Source organism: Lygodium microphyllum, chromosome 26, assembly GCF_053477565.2.
Source record: "Lygodium microphyllum isolate KBCC chromosome 26, Lygodium_microphyllum_v1.1.10, whole genome shotgun sequence".
Taxonomy (NCBI): domain Eukaryota; kingdom Viridiplantae; phylum Streptophyta; class Polypodiopsida; order Schizaeales; family Lygodiaceae; genus Lygodium; species Lygodium microphyllum.
Window position 1 is genome coordinate 102,052,074 of NC_141160.1, and position 20,935 is coordinate 102,073,008.

A 20,935-nucleotide genomic window follows, 5' to 3' on the forward strand; every position below is an offset into this window, starting at 1 on the left:
ATAGGATATTGAATGCATGCTTGGTATTTTCTATTATCTTCCAATATTAAATATTGCACACCAAGCTTATGAGACAATTAGTTTTACCAATGGATCCAAAAAATTTACATAGGAGTGAGCTCAAAACTTGACTTTTATGACAAATAACATTTTCATGCTACAAGGCTTCCAAAATTGATTACACAATGTTGCAAGACAATTATAGGACTCAAAATATAAATAGAGATGCAATTTTAATTAGCATTGGAGCCTTAAATATTTTCAAAACATATTCTAATATTTTTAAAGCTCTTGCGTTGGTTTCTTCTAACTTTTTATAGTAGTCAAACTTCACTTGCTATTTTTTGTAGATTTTATTTTTAGTAGATGTTATTTTTAGTAGTTGAACTTTGACTTTTCTTTTTCATCTTTATTTGTCACTTCTTCTTACCATGATCATGCTTCTTTTGATTTTTTTGAAACCAATTAACAAATGGACATTGTGTTTCTTTTCTCATTTAATCAAGCTTGTGGAAAAATCAATCATTTTAAAGAAGTATTTCTTAGTGATATCCTCCAAAATATTGGCATTGAGTTTGTTGAGGATACTTGATTTATTGCACTATTGCTTATACTATTAAATGCATGGTTCTATATTCTATGGAAAATATATCACTAATAAGCAAGACTATTTCTCCAAAATCAAACACCTTAACTAGGCAAAAAAATGTTTATTAATTGAGAATCTTCTTCCAAACTTTGATGGAGATTTAGATCCATGTGGAGTTATACTTAAAAACACAATGCCCTTATGAACAACAAGATTCCAAGTCTTGAGTTATATTCAAAGCCATACTTGGCTTGATGACAATATTGATGTGAGAATTGGTTGGAATCTAGAAGTTATCATATTCTTATTCCATGAATCTTACCTTGGGCATTCATTTAGGTGTTAGCCTATTTGGAAATTACTTTATTGCATTGGAAAAGAATAAATTATACTTATTCATGACCCCATAGTTGTGTAAGAAAAAAGAACAAAAGTGTGTGAACAATTGCAAAATCCCATGCACTTTGGTTCTTTATAATCCTCACTCTAATGCATAGTAGTATAAAATCTATTGTAAACAAGTTTCCCACAAATGTATGCCATAGCAATGGGTGTTTTGTATGTATACCCTCAAATATTGAGGTTTATAAGCTAGAAAATGTAAAAGATAGCTTATATAGATTTAAGAAAAGAAGAGATAAAGAGTCTAATGATGTGTGGTTAAAGAAGGTTGTTGTAACTTCATCTTACTATCCCTCTCTTGCATGCCTTCTTCTCTCATCATTTCCCAAGCACCACTCTTTCATATCATCTCTCTTGTATGTATACCCTCAAATATTGAGGTTTATAAGGTAGAAAATATAAAAGATAGTTTATATAGATTTAAGAAAACAAGAGATAAAGAGTCTGATGATGTGTGATCGAAGAAGGTTGCTGTAACTTCTTCTTACTATCCCAACAAGGAGGTCAGTTTCAACTGACACTAGTTGAGTATCAATAGATACTATTCTTGAGCTTAGTATTGAATATCGGTGCTTGATCTTCTTCTTGCTTGTTGATTTGAAGTGTTAATCTTGCTGGGAACTAAGTTCAAACTCAGATAAGAGTGGCAATGTGTCCCCTAAGTTGAAGGGAATGAGAAATTGAAGAAAAAATGAGCTTGGATCTTGATGGCTATGGCTTTCTGGATTAGGGTTTTGACCCATGCCTGGTTTTTTCCAGATATCTAGAGCTAGATTGATCATTTTGAAAAAAAAATTATGAAAATGTAGCTTACTCCATGCTCTACAAGAACCCCATGAAAATTGTCAAGATCAGTTACAACAGTATGCGCGCAGATCATCGAATCGTCAACAGGCGCAGTTATGGCAGCGACGTCAAATTTTAGCAATGCCAAGCTTGTGAGTGCCCAGTGTCAAGCTTAGATGTGATAGGAAGAACCTCCTTGAGTAGAAGAACAATCCTCCAGAAGAAATCACACCGAAATATTGCCTGCTTTGAGAGATATGAGAACTTAAAGTGAGGTATGTCCTGCAGGCCACAAACTGGGGTTATGGCAGCAACTGACAATAGTGACAATGCTGAGGTCCAAATAGCCAAATATCATGGATTGATGTGATACAAGCAAGCTTTGTGAGGTGGCAAACACCTCTCCAGAAGGAAACTCAGAGAGATTTGGTATGTGGAGTGAGATACATGAGCTTCAAGATGATAGGGTGCTGCTAGCTATGGCTGACATGGAAGCTCAAGTGAAGGTAGAGTTGAGAGATGAAGTCATGGACTAGAGCTGAGCTGACTAGAGTTGAAGAGGGATTGAGAGAGAGTAGAGGAGAGCTAAACCATGCTTAACTGAGCTCTGATACCATGTTGAAAATCACAGATCTAGAGCATGGCAGCTATGGAGGTTGGAACTCAAAGTACAAATTCATAGACTAGACAAGACCAATTGTCACACAAGTGAATTAGGTTCCAAGATTGAGACTTGGACCCATAAAGACATTCTTGTGTGTAAGGACAATGACACTGACACTTGATTGAAAGGACAATAGCATTCCATTGAAAAGTGAACCAAGTACATGTCTTTATAGCTTTCCAACTTCTCCACTCTCCACACTGTGCTTATGGGATATAGCACCTCATCCTGCAGCATACATCATTTGTCTATTTCTTAACAATTTCATTGGGAGGAGCATCTTATTTTATTAAATTCATTAGTGATGCTAGTGGAAAGTATAGGCTTATCCCATTCACAAAAGAGTGATATGCTTTATGCATTCCGAAATCTTTTGGCTTATTAAATAAAACAATCTTTAAGGAATGATAATGGTGGGGAGTATACTTCTCATATTTTCCATAACTCTTGTAAGATGTGAGGTATTAAGAAGGGTTGACTACTCTTAAAAATGGGGCCAAAAATGGGTTTCTAGAAAAGATAAATAGGACCATATAAGAAATATTTCAAAATATGTTGTTTAACATGGGTCTTACTTATGATTTTGGGATGATACTATTATAATAGCTTTCACTTGGTCAATACACCACCTAGCAAGCCAATAGATGGTGAAATTCTAAAGAAGATGTGGTCTAGCAAGGAACCCTCTTATGACCACTTAGATATGTTTTCTTTTGAAGCTTATATGCATATTTTGAGGGATAAGTAGAACAAGCTTGATCTTAAGTCACATAAATGCATTTTTCTTGGATATGAAGATTTAGGAGAGATAGGATACCAATCATAAGAACAAGAGGCTAAAAAGATAGGGTGCAATCATGACGTAACCTTTCACTATAGGATGCATAAACATCTCATAAAGGATGTTGAGATGTACATCTTAATATTCCAGAAGGATGGATAGCCACCATATGTACAAAATGTCCCACATGATGCAAGGCTAGGATAGCTACAAAATGTTGATCTGAGAGTGTCAGGAGAGAGCTTGTAGTATGCTTATCCAAACAAGCTTACCACAACATTTTTGGATTGAGGCAATTACTACTACCATATACTTGATAAAAATATCTATGTGCACTACTATTGGTTATCAGGTTGTAAAGGACATATGGGCTCAAAAACATCCATGGCATGCTCATTTGCATTTCTTTAGATGTGAAGCTTTTTGGCATGCTCCCAAGGACAAACACAATGATCTGGATCCTAAACTAATGAAACGTATATTTCTTGGTTATATAGGTGAGATGCGCTATTGCTTATGGGATCCACAAGCTATGAAGGTTTTGAGCAAGTAGTTGAGGTGTATGGGGTGATATTTCAAGAGGATCCTCCTATCACCATATAGTCAGCTAGACAACCTATAGTTGATGTTCTAGTGACCCATGATCATGATGTTGGATAGGGCGTACATGCCTCACAACTTGTTTTGAGATAGATCATAGATGATAGTATCATCTACTAGAGATAGATGATAATATGATCATTTAAGCCCTCCATGGACTATGTTATGGTGACAGATTTTGGTGAGCCCCTTACTTATGAGGAGGCCATGTGTAGAGGTGATAGTTACTCTTAGGATAGGGCCATACAATTAGAGTATGACTCATTCTAGAAAAACTATACATGGGATTCGGTTCCTTTGCCTAATGGGAAACATACATTCTTATACGACTCAGTATACAAGTTGAAGAGTACCCTTGAACACCCTAAGATAGCATCAGGCTAGATTGGTTACTTAGGGTTTTAAGGAGAAACATGGTGTTAGCTTTGATGAGGTCTTTTCTTGTGTAGTCAAGATGACTCCCGTACACTTGGATTGGCCTTAGCTACCCAATTAGATCTAGAACTTTATCATATGGATGTGAAAATATCTATTTTGCACGAGGACTTACATGAGGATATTTATATGCAATAGCCTAAGGGCTTTATGAAAAAGAGCAGGGAATACCTAGTGTGTAAGTTGAGAAAAAGCATTTATGGCCTTAAGCAATCACCTAGAAAATGGTAGTATAAGTTAAATGCCTTTGTGTATTTGCAAGGATATATGGATCCACGTCTTTATAGGAAAAAGGCTTGTGATTGCATCCTAATTATCTTAATACTTTATATCAATGATATGTTGATTGTTGAGAGAGCTCTCGATGCTTTGAAGACTCAGCTCAAGAAGAGGTTTGAGATGAAGAACATGGATTAGACCTCACATATTCTTGCTATGTGCATCACACATGATTTCTCTAAGGGTCCCTCCTTTACCTATCATAGAGCATGCGCACATACAAATGGTGCTTGATAGATTCCATATGCAGGGTGTTTAGCCCATTGATTTTCCTTCACCTTCCCATGTGAAGGTCAATCACCAGGTCGATTTTCTCTGATCAAATGAGCAAAGGTCCAAGACGGCCAAGATCTCTTATGCATCTATAATGGGCAATTTGATATATGCCATGATAGCCACTCCTCCTAACATAATATAGCATCTTAGGTGTGTTTCTAAGAAATGTGCAACAAAGATGTAAGTTCTTCTTAAGATCCATGTTTGCATCAGTAACTAAGTGCAAAAGCCCTTATTGCTGCAACAAGGCACACATAGCTATAAATGATCAATTGCAAAAGTTGACAAAGGCAACATCATTGCTATTAATGAATGATATTTTCTCTTTTGTAATGGTAGATATGGCCTCTATCAAGCAAATGCAGAGTGCTTTGGCAATGTTAAGAGCCATCTCAACAAGGTTAATTCCCCCCAATCTATGACAAAGGAAAAAAAGCGTATAAGCATGGCACCCAGGACCTTGCCTCCCAATTGTAAGTTAGATTGTATCACTTGAACATAAACATTTGATATACAATCCTTCATTAAAAACAAAATTACATAATATCATTCTTGGGTTATACTAGTGTTGTATATAGACTTCGATTGAGTTAAAATGGTATGATATCATTTAGACATTGAACAATGAAGATGCAACATAGATTGCATCAAGTTGTTTTCTCATGAAAGCATAAATGTAAAAAAAGATTGCTAGGGTTTTAAAGGCTTATACACATGAGAACACTTTATGGTTGAGTGTACGGCCTAAATGCCTATCCCATCAAGCAATACCACACAACTAGCGTGTTAGGACATAGCCGAAAACATGACCACATGCCCATCACTTATTTATTCATTTATAGTCCATCAAGACACTATCTAGCCGAATTCACGACCAAGTGCCTATCCGTACCCAAGGGGGAAGAGAGGGTGTAACAATCAAAATGACACATCTATGCTGAGTCACGACACAATGCCAAGTCAATTGTGACATACTTGTCAAAAGACACTCACTTGTTAACTTCACAATTGAGTGCCCACTTGGCAAGCACCTTTTAGCCCTACACACACACACACCCATCACGAGAAAAGTATCATGACATGTATATGTCGAATACACGACACATGCCAATCCACGTATCTCACAAGTGAGTAAAAAATACATATGCACAAAGACTCAAAGATACAAGTAATGTATGGCAAGAGATTCATCTCATGACATGTATACATGCCAATCAACGACCCTTTTCCATACACATTCGTGTGAAGAGTATACACCTTTCCACAATTGTAAGTACAAGTGTAGCCCGCTAGACCATCATTTTTCAGTGCATTGTAATGGTGTTCTGGTACTAGATGAAAAACCCATGCTTGTGGCAAGAAAAATTAGCACAAGACTGCCCTATATACTTATAGCATAACAGGGCATCAGGACACTAGTTAGCTGGGGAGAAAGGGGATGTCTCACTTCTTTCCAAGTTGGGAACATTCGTTTCAATGAGGCAAATGCCTACCTGGAATTTGTATCTATGGTGTTCTAAGAGAGAATGGTTTCAATAAGTGAGTCAAGTAGTATGGTACATGGTTCCCTAGGGTGCAAACCATCCATAGCAACCTATTATTTCGATATTCCCTTTAGATGCATTTGCTGTCCCTTGATAGAAGCGTTCACCTCCTTAGAGTATTCCAAATCCATCACCTGTGGAGGAGCAGTGATTCTAGCACTTTTATGCTTGGCATACACCTCAAGGAGCCCATGCAGCCTCCATAGTCTTTCTCTTACTTCCATGCACTCTACTGGTGAGGGACTTAGAAAAGAAGGGAAAGGACCCTGGTAAAGGATTGGGGCGTTGACAACCTCAACCATTGAATCTTGAGAGAGGGCAGTCATTGCTAAAGGTCTTGAGCTTGAGTCCATGACAATAACCACGGCAAGGCAATCTAAATTGCATGAATCTTCACAATTGTTTGCTTCTCTATTGTATGCATGCATCATGGAATTGTCACCTCTATCCTTCTCTATTAAATCAAGGTAAACATTGCACTCTCTATCTGCAAATCCTACAAAGGTCTGTGGCCCTTTCTTTTTCTTGGAGTGCCGAGGCATTTTAAAAACATCCACAACGTCAGCACAATCGTCCTCCGCATCAGTCAAGGAGCTAAGACCAGGCGCGGGCTCACAGGAGAGGTGGCATGTGCCTTCCTCTTCGAACTTGGCTTCACCCCTGGCTCTTTTGCTGCTAGAAGATTGTCTGCAAATCCTTGAGCCGCATATTTTAGGACAGTATTGTCCACCTCAGAATGGCACAAGGCTGAACAAAGGGAGGATGCATCATTAAAGTTGAGCTTACACTTGTTGCTGCTGCTACCAAGTTTCTTGCTGGGGGTGGCAAGAGCAGAGCATCTCGAGAGTGGCGAGGGCAAGAGAGAAGGAGTGGAGCTTGATGGAGAAAGGAGTTGAGCAGTGGTAGTGCATGGCTAGGCGGAGGCTTGTGTGGGTGGCCATGTGGGCATGACTCGTTACAAGTGCAGCAATTGTGGACGTTAGAATAGATGCCACTTATATATCATACACCTAACAAAGGATGTGCTTGTTGGGAAGTTTACAAGCCTGGAATCCCACCAATCCACCCACCCCTCTTGTCGATTCTACATAATAAACACACGTGCCTCTCTTATAAACCGCACAACCATCTATATCTATACTCTCTCAGGCTGGCTACACACCGCCATTTCCCGCCTAATCTGCGCCTAGTTGGTGTGTATATCTCAAAACCACTAGCACATAAACACATACTTTAAATCTCATGTTAGTAGGTTATGAAAGTGGGGCATATTCTAACATACCTAAGAAATATTAGTTATGGAAGTTCTAGATTTTCAAACATTGACGTGATATGGATCTCTCCATGGAGCATGTGGACTTTTAGCTTGAAAGAAACCATAAAAAGCATAGAGTAATAAAGTCATTTTTACATAAAATTTACCACAAGTACATATCATGAATATAACTAAAGTACATAACATACCTCACACAATTAGGGTAAGTTTCCAACCACAAAATTTAAAAGTAGAGTCGAGACATGCTTGTGGAAAACATTAGCATATCCTAGTCATCAGTAAAGATGCATCTATTTTCGTCCTAAATAAATGTGATAAACTCTCTTTGATGCTCAGCTTTGAGAGAATTGAGACTCACATTTATTTAGGATTAAAATAGATGTATCTTTGCTAACGACTAGGATATGCTAATGTTTTCCACAAGCATCTCTTAGTATTAGCCGAAGTTGAGCCCAAGAGTATTGTTGATTGGTCCTAGTAGGTTGCTAAAATCTTGGATGTGGAAATGGAGAGAGCCCTTGGCACCTTACTAAAATTAGCTTGCTCTTGGATAAACCATTCATTGAAGGGGAGGTATTATTTGTGGTCAACTCTATGAAGAGGGAAAGTCCCTTAGCATTTATGGGTTTTAGGCAGAGCTCTGTCCTGATTTGCAACTTTCAAGATCCATGCTTCAAAGATTTGACTAGCTCAAGTTATTGGACCATGAGTACCTCAAGTCTTTTGGTTTTAAGAATTGTGTATATATATGTATGAATACAAGAGTAGATGTAATGCTGAGTAATGTGTGTGTCCCGAGGGGTATATGTGAGTTATGTGTATGAGTATGTAAAAGAGCAAGGATCAATAGTATGTGACATATGTCTATGTATGTACTATGTATATGAGTTTATATGTATATGTAGCGAATGCTTTTATATATATTCCATAACTTATAAATACTGTGATGAATTTAATATATTTCTTTCAATATTTGTTTCGCATGAATGACGAAAGAGCCTTCAAAATCTCGATATACCTTAGAAATGTTGGTGAATAAAAAAATTTGGCATTATAACTCAACCTACTCGAGTTTCGGTAAAAAAATTGAAAAAATAAAAGTATAGCCATTTGGTAATATATAGCCTTTAAAATCATCTATGCTCTATACAAATGATTGGTGATATTTGAATGGACCAAGGAATCCAAGTATGCATACAAAGAACTAAAGAAGACTCTAACCAATACCCCAATCTTACAAGCCCCAACTAAAGAAGACTCCAACCACGACCCCAAACTTACAAGCCCCAAATTTGACCATAACATTCTACGTTCATATTGACACCTCAAAGTCTTCTATGGGGGTTGTGTTGTGCCAGTCAGGTGAACACAATTTAGATTATCTAGTGAGATTTGCTAGAAGACTATATAGCCAAGTACTCTACAAGCTCTTTTTCATTTCGTTTTCTCACTAGTTCCAACACATTGAAGGTTCTATCACTCAAATCTGAAGTTTCAAGTCAAATCTCAAAAAGAAGATTTAGAGCAACCCACTTGAATTCAAGCAATCCACCTAAAGATCAAGAATACCACCTAAAATCTGACATCATAAAACTTGATATGAAGCTAGTATCTCTTAATACTAACCTAGTGTTTCTTGGCATTTGTGTTTTTAGTATATTCAAGATCAACTCATTAGTTGATTTTACCTCAGTTTTTACAATGATAAACATGAAGATTTTTAATATGAAATGCATAATTGATTAAATCCCTTCTAAGTCTCAATCTCATTGTAAAAGGATAAACACAACCCAAGTATACTTGTGGTAAGACCTTTAAAATGTCTAAATTTTAACAAATAGCTAAATTAAATGATGAGACTTTCACGCCTTTAAAAAAAACACAATGTACCATCCCATGAGGAAATATCTCTAAGATCTATTTGAGGATAATATATGAGATGCAAATAGCCAACGAAAAAAAAAAGATGAAAAAAAGTTTGTTGAATAAGTTGAGCCCAAGATAAAAGAGTGAAAAAATATTAATAAGGCTCTATGCATCATTGATTGGGAACTATTTGGTGATTTATTATACAATATCTCAAACATCAAATGTGTGAAAAAGACATGGAATGAGCTTGACAAGATATTTAAAACTCAAGCTAAAGACTCCAAAGTAAAATTACTCATGCAATTTTATAAGCTAGATATAAATGATAGTTCTTTTATGGCCATGCACATTAACAAGCTTAAGAGCCTAAAAATTCCATTTGCAACTTTAAAGAATATAAGTGAAAACGAAGTCATAGCAAAGCTACTAACAAGTGTAAATTAAGAGCCATATGAGAACCTTGTGTCTATCCTAATTAATGTTTCCTAATCTCTCACTCAAAGACATTGAGCATTTTTTACTTGATAAAAAAAGTAAACTTAAAAATAAAATATAAAATAAATTATATAAAATGACAATCTCTTATTACAAAGAAAACTTATAGAGCAAAAAGACATGCACTAAAATTCAACACCAAGAAAAATAAAGTCACATGTCATTATTGTGATAATACTAGACACATGACCAATGAATGTTTTCACATATAAAAAACACAAGTGCAAAATGATAACCATCAAAATCAATTTATGAATGAAAAAGATAAAGATGCTTCCGCTATCAACTTGATAAATTATTTTAACAAAAATTTCATTGTATCTTTTCCATAGTGAAGATGTATTTTCTCATAATGGATTTTATTTCCCTTAGTAAATTTGCATTGCCTTTTTTTTTTACATTACCAAAGATGTAAAGTTTCAAGCTTTAACTTAACTAGGTTGCCTATAAGCTAGTCTCCTAGGCTATGTCATCATATAAGGGGGACAAACTTTAGCAAATGTGAAAACTCATCATTTGAAAGAGGGTGTTGAAAGATATGGTAAATGATGTATACTCAAAGAAGAGATACCCTAAATACCATAAGCACAGTGAGATAGAATGTCACTACCCAACTACTATAAAGTATTGTACTTGACTCACTTTGAAGAGTTAAATGCAATATATTATGATGCTTTCTTCTTTCAGTTAGTGTCATTGTCATTGTCAATCTCCTACACAATATTGTGTTTATGAGTCTAAGCTTCTATCCCGGAACTTAATTCCCTTGTGTAACAGTCAGTCCATTGTCTATGTCATCATGAGTATTATATTCATCTTCCAACCTCCATAGCTCTTGCGATGCTCTAGATCCATCTTTTTGACAAGTATAGATGTTCTAAATAGGAACCATAACATAATGTTAAAAACTTGGTACAAATAACAAACCAGATTTACACAAAATCCCCCATTCTACCAATGGCTTGTTCTTTAAGTCTGGTTATATTTTTAATGTTAGCACCCAATGTTGAGAACCTTGTGCTACTAAAATAATGGATCCATCTTATATAGTCTTAAAGACCTTTCCTAAGCCTTGTCAAAAGGTTTCAAGGGTCTTTTTCAAATTTAACAATTCAATTGACACTAAATCTGTCACAAACACTGGATAGCTCATGCCATCCCCCAGCAAAACGGCATTAGCTGATTAGTGCAACAAAAAAGAGTCATCCACAATTTTTCCATTTATGAACATTTATGCAATGTGGAATATCCACAAGCTGATCATTTAGGGATTCATGAATAGGTCAAAAAGATGCCTCATATCAAGCCACCACATCACAAATAGCATCTATAATGTATACACAGAGATGGATGTGCAAAGTAACTAAGCAGCAATGCCATACTGTTGCAGAGTAATATGCCAATATCATTTCACATCTGTATGGGACTAAATTGGGCAGTGCTTTGCTCTGTGGGATTGCCACCCACCCTTCATTTCTGTACATGGATAAGCTTACATTTACATTATTTTCACTCATCAAAGCAATAACAACAGGTTACAAAGTTATTTATGACATTCCAAAAGTTAAAGGTTGACACTTCAAATGGTTGGGTAATTTGACTGCAGTTGTGTCACAATTTCAAGCAAACATTTTTTGAGACAAAACCTGTTCACTAATAAGACCAAAGCATTTTCATACAACATGCTTCTATATTTTAGCAACCAAAATTTACAAAACTGTTGAGTCTTGGTCAATTGTATGCACACAATGTTTGGAAAATGCATATAAGCACAAATCATGGATACAAAATATATAACAATATAACATGAGTGTCCTCAATGATGCATGATCTCATTTGAGTGCAATGTAGAACAAAAAAATTATCACCCAGTCCCCTTGTGTGCACTTCAGATGAGCAAAACATTTAACACAGGATCAATAGATGCAAGTTACTTCCATGGCCCCACAGAAGTAATAGTTTGTGGAGATGGGTGCCCTATAAGACTTACAAGATATGACAGGTTTAGCTGTTCATTTGTCTCCTTTCACCAAGGTTATGTTCACAGGTCCCTTCACCTGAACACCACTAGTTACAGTGCCATGTTCCTCCTTATCAATCCCTTTACAGCCATACAAGTTATCTATGCTCCAGAACATCACAGTGTCACACTCTTTCTGTATTGCTCAATTGATCATGTAATTACCTCACATGTAATGCCCTTATCAATGTGCTTTAGTTGGTCACATGAACAGCACAGCCTTACCATAAGGCTTTGGCATGGCTCTCCGTGATGACTTTATAATGACAGCTTTCTCGCTTATGATCAATAAGGGCAAGGATAAAGCACCCAATATCCATGGATTTAGCACCTACTGATATCAATAGGCTCATTACACAAAGTAGAGCTGCCTCACACATTTGTTTCTCTTGTTTGCATGATCTGCTACCAGGATGTTGAAGATTTAGGCCTGTATAAAATGAAAAGCAACAGATGCAAAAATTAGGATCTACTTTTTATCAGATATCATAAAGTTTGCAGAGTCATCCTGTATGAAAGTAAACACATGGAAATGTGAACATCGCAAAATGTACTCCTGTATGGACCAGGCTTTTATACTTAATCAGATGGTAAATGGAAGGTCTATAGAAATATGACATCTATGGTCATGTGAAAGCTAAATAGAAACTGAATGAGACAGTACAGCAAAGATTCATACAAGGTGCATAAACTGAACTTATATATTTCCTGTAGTCCTGTAGTACTTTGGTATCAGCCAATTTTATTTGTACACACACCAATGTTTCGATATGCTCTAAGTTACTCCTAATGCAGTAGTTCTGCAAACCTCAGAAGGAAGATCGTATTTCAGCTTTCAAATCTGGGTTTCAAACTAGGTGACAGGACACGTACCAAGAGTTAATAATAGGTTGCATGATTAAAGTGTCACTTGTTCCAAAATCATTGATCTGTGTTGGCAACTCCATAGAAGTTCTCCGAATTTTTTCTGATGATGTAGACTCAAAGATCCCTGGCAAAAGTCAAGATAACACTTTCATTTATCAAATATACTTTTACTCACTGCTGTCTTAGAAAACTGAGGCCAATAACAAACTCCACGAATAACGCTAATACGGCTCACATCTATTCAGTGCTGTGTTAGAAATCAAGACAAAAAACACCAATATCTAGCTCCATGAATGATGCTAATTCAGCTCACATTAAAAAAAAAAAACCATGTAATCCAGAGAGGTTAACTGTTAATATTTAACGATCATCACTCATTCACATGCCTGCATCTTGCTTTCTCAACATGCCAACCTGCTACGCTTTGAATCTAATTTTCCACGTCTGCAAGTTTGTCTACAAGACATGCGAGTGTGGCCAAGGATTGTAGAACAAGTTTTGTTTGATACTAGATGAAATCAAGAGGGTGAATTGTGTGCCACGTAGGAAGGCTTACACCCAAACTACATACACTTCGCAGCCTACTGTCCAAACTCATGACACAAGTTGGGCTGCATCTACCATCAAAATCTTCAGTACCTTTTTGCAAGACGCTACATCTAGTAACGAGCCTGGTAAAACAGTCTTGAACAAGTGCCAAAGTCCTCCATTAAGTGGCTAAACTCTACCACGAGTCTTGGGAAAAGAGGGGTGACTAGATATCGCCGGAAAAAGTCAGAGAGCCCGAAGCCCGGGAGAGTGAAACCACTCTAACACAGAACCATGTAAATGACTCCCCTTTGGTGGGCCACCGTGGAGCTACCAAGTAACTCTAGTGTGGTCTCTCACCAAGGTAAGTTGAATGATGAAAATACCCTATCCCATCAAGATGGGTTGGCAATGCACAAGAACCCGATGGAGAATGGAGTTAAGCCAAACCAAAAGTTAAGTGCATGCTGCAGAGTATCAGATGACCTATTGGAAAATCCTCATCGTCTTGTACTCCACCATGCTTGAAAAACAAAAACTACTCAAAAAAGACCATATACAAGGTTCTTTACTTTCTGCTCCTCAAGAAGCACCATGCACTAAGGTTCTTGACTTGGTGCATCCATGGTTACATGGCCATCAGTGCGAAGGCTTCCATGGCACATGCTTTTGCAGTACTCCTTTGACAAGGGCAAAAAAGGGAAATGGGGAGGAGCACACAGCAGGCGGCAAGTCTGGTGTCAGGCAGGCGGAGCTGTGGGAATCACAAGCAAGAGCAGGTGCATGTGGACACTGCACAGCCTGGTTTGGTACGCAGAAGACAAAGGGAGGTGATGGAAATTGCAATGTTGGAACTGCAATTGAAGTGAGTTGAGCGACAAAAGCAATCGTTTTAGCTGTCAAGAACATGAGACTATCACGCAATGTATGTGCACCTAATATAAAAAAGTGGACACCACCATATTAAAAAAGTGAACATTGCATCCATTTCAATATGTGCCTCTGTGTGGGACTAGGAAAATATCCATGCATTTTTGGGATAATCTGCATGTGCACAGGCCTTTAGTGGGTTTTATCCCTTCTCATCAGGAGTGATCTCAATGTTGTTCTACTATCCATAAATTCACCTTATCCCAAACATGCTTTCCTCCATCTTCTATAGTAGAACCTAGAAGCTAAGAATTTATGACTGATAGGAATCGCAATGTCACTAAATTGATTGCTTATTACGTATTCTCTATATAGTAAATTTATGTCAATAAACTAATGACTCACTTTTCTTTAACTGTTGATGATGATCTAGCATGGGCATGAGATCATTTAGAGACCAGTATTCCTAGTGCATCACTTAATGGGGTGATCAAAGCACTGTGACGGGGAAATCTGGTACAGGCGGTACAAGTTATGAAGGGGAAAGGAAGTATCTGCTAAGTGTAAGAGTGTACACAAGAACTAAGAAGTTGCACATAAATGAAGATGAATTGAGTTCTAAAAAGAGAAAGTGCATTAGCATTGTGTATATGTATTTATGTGTGCATCCAGGGACGCCTGGGAACGTTTACTTGTGTGTAATGAGCATTACATTCATTTGGGGTCATCCTCTCCCTTACAAGTAAAGGTTTAAGATATTTTCTCTCTTAATGAATTAAGGAGAGAAGTAATTCTTTCACTAAGAAATACGAGAGAGATAATTCTCTCACAAAGAAAGATGAGAGACGTGATCCTCTAGAAGTGAGGAGAGAAGTGATTTTCTCTTTCTAAGGTCTAAGATGACACGAGCTTTTGTGTGAAAGTCAAATCTTAAGGTTGAGACCGTAGGCAATCTAATGAACTCTCCTTATCTATGGCTCAAGGTGGTTGCATGGACCACAAGTTAAGAATAGTGTTTAAAAAGTTATTTTTCTTAAAATAGACATAGTGGATCCATTTTTAAAATATCTCGTGATAGAAAACTGATCTCTAAAAACGGCCCGCGGGGGTTATCAGAAACGACGAGATCTACAACTTTTTTGTTAAATGTTTTTCCATCCGAGAAATGTACAAAGAGATATTTCAAAATTGGTGCTACACAGTAGGTCCTGGAACAACCACATCTTATATAAAGATCAACTTTTCCAATCTTGGCACTCAAGTCTCTCTCCAAGAAGAGAAGCTCTTGGAGCCTATAAAAGGGAGGCTCTCATTGGGTGTGGAGGAGGTGAAAGAAGTATCACTTTGCATTCATACAAGAGGAGGAGAGAATGTGGTTCAAGTCTCACAAAGTGTTGCGGAAGCTTTGCTGAAATCAAGCACCAAGAAGAGAGCCCTCCACATATTGTGTAGGAGAGAACAAGAGAAATCAAGAAGATCAAAGGAGGCAACTTCTGAGTTATGCAAGTGCTCACCGATTGTATATCGTGCAAGGATCTGTGTAAGTTCAAGCTCGCCAACCCTCAAGTTGTGCAAGTGTTGTGGAAGCTCTGCTGAAATTAAGCTCCAAGAGGAAATCCCTACATATATTGTGTAGGAGAGAAGAAGAGACTCAAGAAGGATCAAAAGGTGCTAACTTTCAAGTTATGCAAGTGTTAGCCAGTTGTATACTGTACAAGGAACCATGATCTTGTTCCCAAAATCTACAAGATAAGAACTGGTTTATGTGTAATGGAGGGGCTTGTTCCTTGTCAATAATATAACTCCATAAGGGGGGGAACTGACCCATCTTCCAATCCCTAGTGTGTTGTCAATCTCTCTATCTCTCTCTCTTTCTCTCTACATCTTCATTTTCTCTCATCTGTTCTCTCTCTGCGCTAGCATAACATTCACCCTATATCTTTTAAGTATATAAGTAGATTCAGCGTGTATCTTAGATCTTATAACGCGTAACATAGAGATGCAGGCTCCACCATTAAGGTCTACTAGTAGTTCCTGATCTTATGCCCTTCAACCAGTTTGCTACACCTCAATGTTTCAGCCATGGATCTATCAACTGCAATAAGTTGAATTCAATCCTAGATAGAGTTAGACCTCCTCCGCACCTCTCATGCTCTCATCCAAGGCACTTTTTCTTTCTCTGATAAAAAAAGCGGCTTATCATATTACTCAAAGAAACTCATTGCATTTATAAAGATTGGTGAACATCATTCTCAGCCAACCCAAGATACTACTCAAATTTCTGGTATTCTAATATCTCGTTGGCTTTAGCTTTAAAGGTGATGGATACAAGTCTACTAAAGTATATTACTAAATTCCAATATTCTTATATCTTATTCAAGGTAAGGAATACAAATCTATAACAGGGTTACCCATTGTGGAAATGGAGTGGCTTGGGGCATGGCCAAACAGGACAAAGTTTCTGTCAAGGGGGTGGCCACAAAGCTAAAAGCAGTTGCTGCTGCAGACTGAGCACTCAAAAATAATAAACTGAAGAGCTCCATCTATTTGCATGGAAAGTTTGGATAGGGAAACCGTAGCATTCAGCTGACAAGGTCTCCACTCACACACTCTTCTCCAGAAATGCAGCTACTGACAGAAATACTACATGACATGTCTCTGCACAACCTCTGTTTGTGCTGTGTAGTAACCTTAGGAGTGTCTTTATTCAAGAAAAATTTCAAGCTTCCATTCTTCATGTGATGTTCAACTGCAGAGAAGTAAGACAAAATAATAAGGGTAGAAGAACCCTCCTAACAAACCTAATCCAAGTAAGATAGCACATGTAGCAAATCCAAATGGAGAGAAGTCCATTTTGTAGAAAGCATCCAGTATGACCAAGCATCCACATGTCACAAAAAGGTGTTGCGGTGAAGACACAGAGATGTGTAGCCTGCAATGCACAACAAACCCAAAGGAAACACTGATGAATATTACAGCATAATTATAAGTACAAAGCAGCTCTCTAAGGGACTCCCACATCAAAAGTGTATTAGCATAATAAGAATATGAAATTTTTACATTTCAAAAGGCTTGTCAAATGAGAAATATTTGATAGCATTTTTTTTACACATTTTTTGATTGGCATTTTTAATTAGTTGTCATGATTTAAGTATCATAATCAAGCCCACAAAAAGAGAAAATTTACTCCTCAAGTCATATTGTAAATCTTTGACACTCTTTAGATTTAGTTCGCAACTTGAAAATGTGAAGGCAAGTTGGATTCTTGTCACCTTCTCACACTTCCGCATTTCAAGCTGAAAGTTACGTAAACTCACCTTGCCTTTGTTGTATGGTCTAACAAGTAACATTCTTATTTCTCTGTTATTGCAACTGTAGAGGACTGATATTTCTCAATATCAGATATAATGTAGAATGCCGTCCATTTATGCTGGACCAAGTAAGATGTACCACTCCAAAAATAGAATCTTTTGGCAGATGCAATGGACATACTGGAAAGTTTGCTTTGGATATGAACCAGAGAAAATTTCTAACTGTCCATAAACATTTCTCTCATGCCTGATTCGAAATGTTAGTGACTATCTCTGTTGGACATGAAGGCCCCCAGGACCAGAAATTGGAGCTGAGATTTCATTGCTTTGTTGGTAGTTAAAGATCCTCAGTATGTCCTGTCAATCCACCTGCTGCAAGATATCTGCTCCACTGATGGAAAGCTTCATATTTCCCCAACCAAGAGAATTTTGATATTCGGGGATGCATTATTAACCCACTTGGGGAGTTGATGCAAATCACAAATCAATTTAAACAATTTAATGGTGCCCCTTTTGAAAGATTATGCAACAAACACTGGATTATGTGGAAGTCAGGCAGGTGATTCTCATCTGATGCAAATCACAAATCAATTTAAACAATTTTAATGGTGCCCCTGATGAAAGATTATGCAACAAACACTGGAATATGTGGAAGTTAGGCAGGTGATTCTCATCTATCTTGGTGCGAGTCCTTTATTGTGTATTCCAGTACCATCATAATCACCAGCAAATATGTAAGATCTTAGCTACCGAATAGTGTCAAAATCAGAGGCAAACACTGTCATTGGAGCATGGGTTGTTGGAGAGAAGTTAGCTACCAAAAAGATAGTTTCTCTTCTTACCCTCAATACTCCATTTAGAGACGGGAAAGCAGATACTATGGGGCTGTTGTGATCCTAAGCAATTCCTGCTTCAGACACCAATGCAACTGGCAAGTCAATTTGCAGAAGTTACTTCTCAAAGGTTGTTGACCTCTTGGAACACATGACAGTAGTCAGTATGTACATATGACAGCCACAACCATGAAATCTATGATAGACCCATGGCATACAATAGAGCCATGAGAATGGAACATATTATAGAAGCATGTGTACATACAACAAAGCCATGACCATGGAATATATGATAGAACCGTGGCAGTGTGCACTTTTCTTGGCATGCATGTGTTACTACTGGCCTCTCAGTCAAAAGGGATGTATGCAAAGACAATCAGGAGGTCTATAATGCCAGAACGTGTGTCACTATATAGAAAAATTCATCTGCATCCCAGATTCTATGTCAATCTCTTCATGAGTGCCTTGAACTGAAGCAAATGGCTCATCAGCAAACAATCTTGCATTTACTGTTTTTCTTATACCAAATTCTCACAAAGAGAGAATCTCACCATCTAGATTGAAAAGGAGTACAACAGTGTGTGGTTTCAACAAAGTAAAACAAGGATGCTGCAAAATAGCAATGGAACCCCTATGTGACCATAATTAAAAGATAGAATTACTCTAGCAGACCTAGGTAGAGGATATACTCACGTTACACTTCTTGTCATACCTTGTACAAAAGAACCTTATTTGCATTTTATTATCTCTAAAATCATTGATGTTCCATCTCTGGATATGCTTAGCTCATGCAAAATTTAGTCCCAAGACTCAAAAAGGAAATAAGAATTCTAGTTGCTTCACAAAAACCTCTTTTTGAATCTGACCATTCCTGAAGGAACTTTGCACATTTACTTGATAAAACAAGTGCATGCCCCTCTGCACCCTGGTCAATTGCTGGGAATGCCACCCACACACACTGTGCCTCCCATCTAGTCGCAAGGGAACAGACTTGCTTATTCTAGTATGACTGGGTTGGGTATATCAGGAATGTGACATGTACCAGGCACACTGAGACCAGCCTTTGGAAAAAACCTGAAGGGCAATGAACATAAACGAACATGCATACATTAAAAAAATCAGTACCAAATGAACCAAAGGAATCACCTAAACAGGTTAGCTAGAATTCTCTTGCATGGTAGACAAGACGTAATAGGCCCCACAGCTTAACACCCCTTTCAATGTTTCTTTATCATTATTCAAAGCTTGCACCAATCACGAGTGACCTGCTGCTGTCACAAACCAACACTCTCTTAATACCAATGATTCCCATATGCCTTCCTCTTGAATCAGTCCAAACTTGTCTCTAGCACGGTATTCTCAGTTGCTCTTGCCAACATTGACCAAATGCATGATAAAGCTATCCATTCACGCTCTAACAAGTGTAATGCATATGAATATGTGATGTCCTTAGTCAAATGGCATACAAGACTGACATTGGAGGCGCAAACTTGGTGACTAGCTAGGCCTGGCAGCTTGTCAGTGACAGTATGCAACCTATAGGATGGAGGACAAGCTTGCTAAATGGTAGGTATTAAAGAGGAGGGGGCAATGAGGTATAGACTTTTTGGGGTCTTTTTTTTCATGCATGTGTGTGTTGAGAAACCCTTCACCCGTGCAGTTTGCGTTTTTGCATTTCTGCGTTTTGCGTTTAGGGTTTGCAGCCCCAAAAAGGGATGCCACCCTAGACTAACTGTACCTATTTGTAGGTCACTGTCTCATTCATTCCTTAAGACTGACCCTTCAATCCATCACTCCCACTCTCTCTTTGTCAATCTTTTGACACTCTCTCTCTTCCATCATCTCTCTCTCTCTCTCTTCTCCTACCACCATCTCCACACTCTCCAAGTGCCATTCTTCATCTCCACTTAACCGCATTTATGGCAATGGTGTGCTCCTCTTCAACTCGTGTCTATCCTCCATTGTTGGTGACAACACCTTCTGTGCTCCTACACCTTGCGTTTGGAGTCCACACTCTCTTGGTGTCAACATCCACCCTATCTAGCGTGATCCTCCACCCTTCTTGTGGCTCCACCTTCTTGCGTTTGGCTGCCAGAGAGGTTCCTCACCATCTAGCATCTCTCTCCAGCAGGTGTCACCTTCATCAAAGACAATTGCACCTTGTGTTTGGTTCCTGGCTACTTCCCACCCTTCTGACGTCACTCCAGCAGCTAGCGTCACCTCATTAGGCTTGTATTTGCAGTCGGAGGCTTCATCAGTTGTCTCCCAACTCATAGGTACCACTCTTCATTCCTGCATTTGCAAATTCAGAGGCTCCTTACCCTTCAACAACAGTCTCCGTACTCCAAGCGACACCTCCTCATCCTGCGTTTGCAGACTCCAAGGCTTCTTCGACAATATTCCTACACTCCAAGGCTTCCTTTGTGCTATGGCACCCTTGTATTAAATTCACTTCATCAGCATGATTCATCTTTCATCGTCTTTTGTGCTTCTTTTTTCTCTCAGTGTTT

At 38.0% G+C, this 20,935-nt stretch overlaps 1 protein-coding gene across 4 annotated transcripts in view; it reads right to left on the reverse strand.

Moving 5' to 3' along the window:
• Positions 1-11,747: 11,747 nt before the first annotated feature.
• The window catches only part of LOC148013610 (zinc transporter), a 178,896-nt gene continuing 169,708 nt past the window's right edge, over positions 11,748-20,935 (reverse strand). For all 4 annotated transcript variants that reach the window (XM_087668390.1, XM_087668389.1, XM_087668388.1 and 1 more), the window contains 3 exons: positions 17,083-17,213; positions 12,890-13,007; positions 11,748-12,446 (listed from right to left, as the gene is read on the reverse strand). In XM_087668390.1, coding sequence (XP_087524516.1) covers positions 12,422-12,446; positions 12,890-13,007; positions 17,083-17,213 — 274 coding nt within the window. In that variant the 3' untranslated portion in view covers positions 11,748-12,421. The remainder of the gene's footprint in view (positions 12,447-12,889; positions 13,008-17,082; positions 17,214-20,935) is intronic.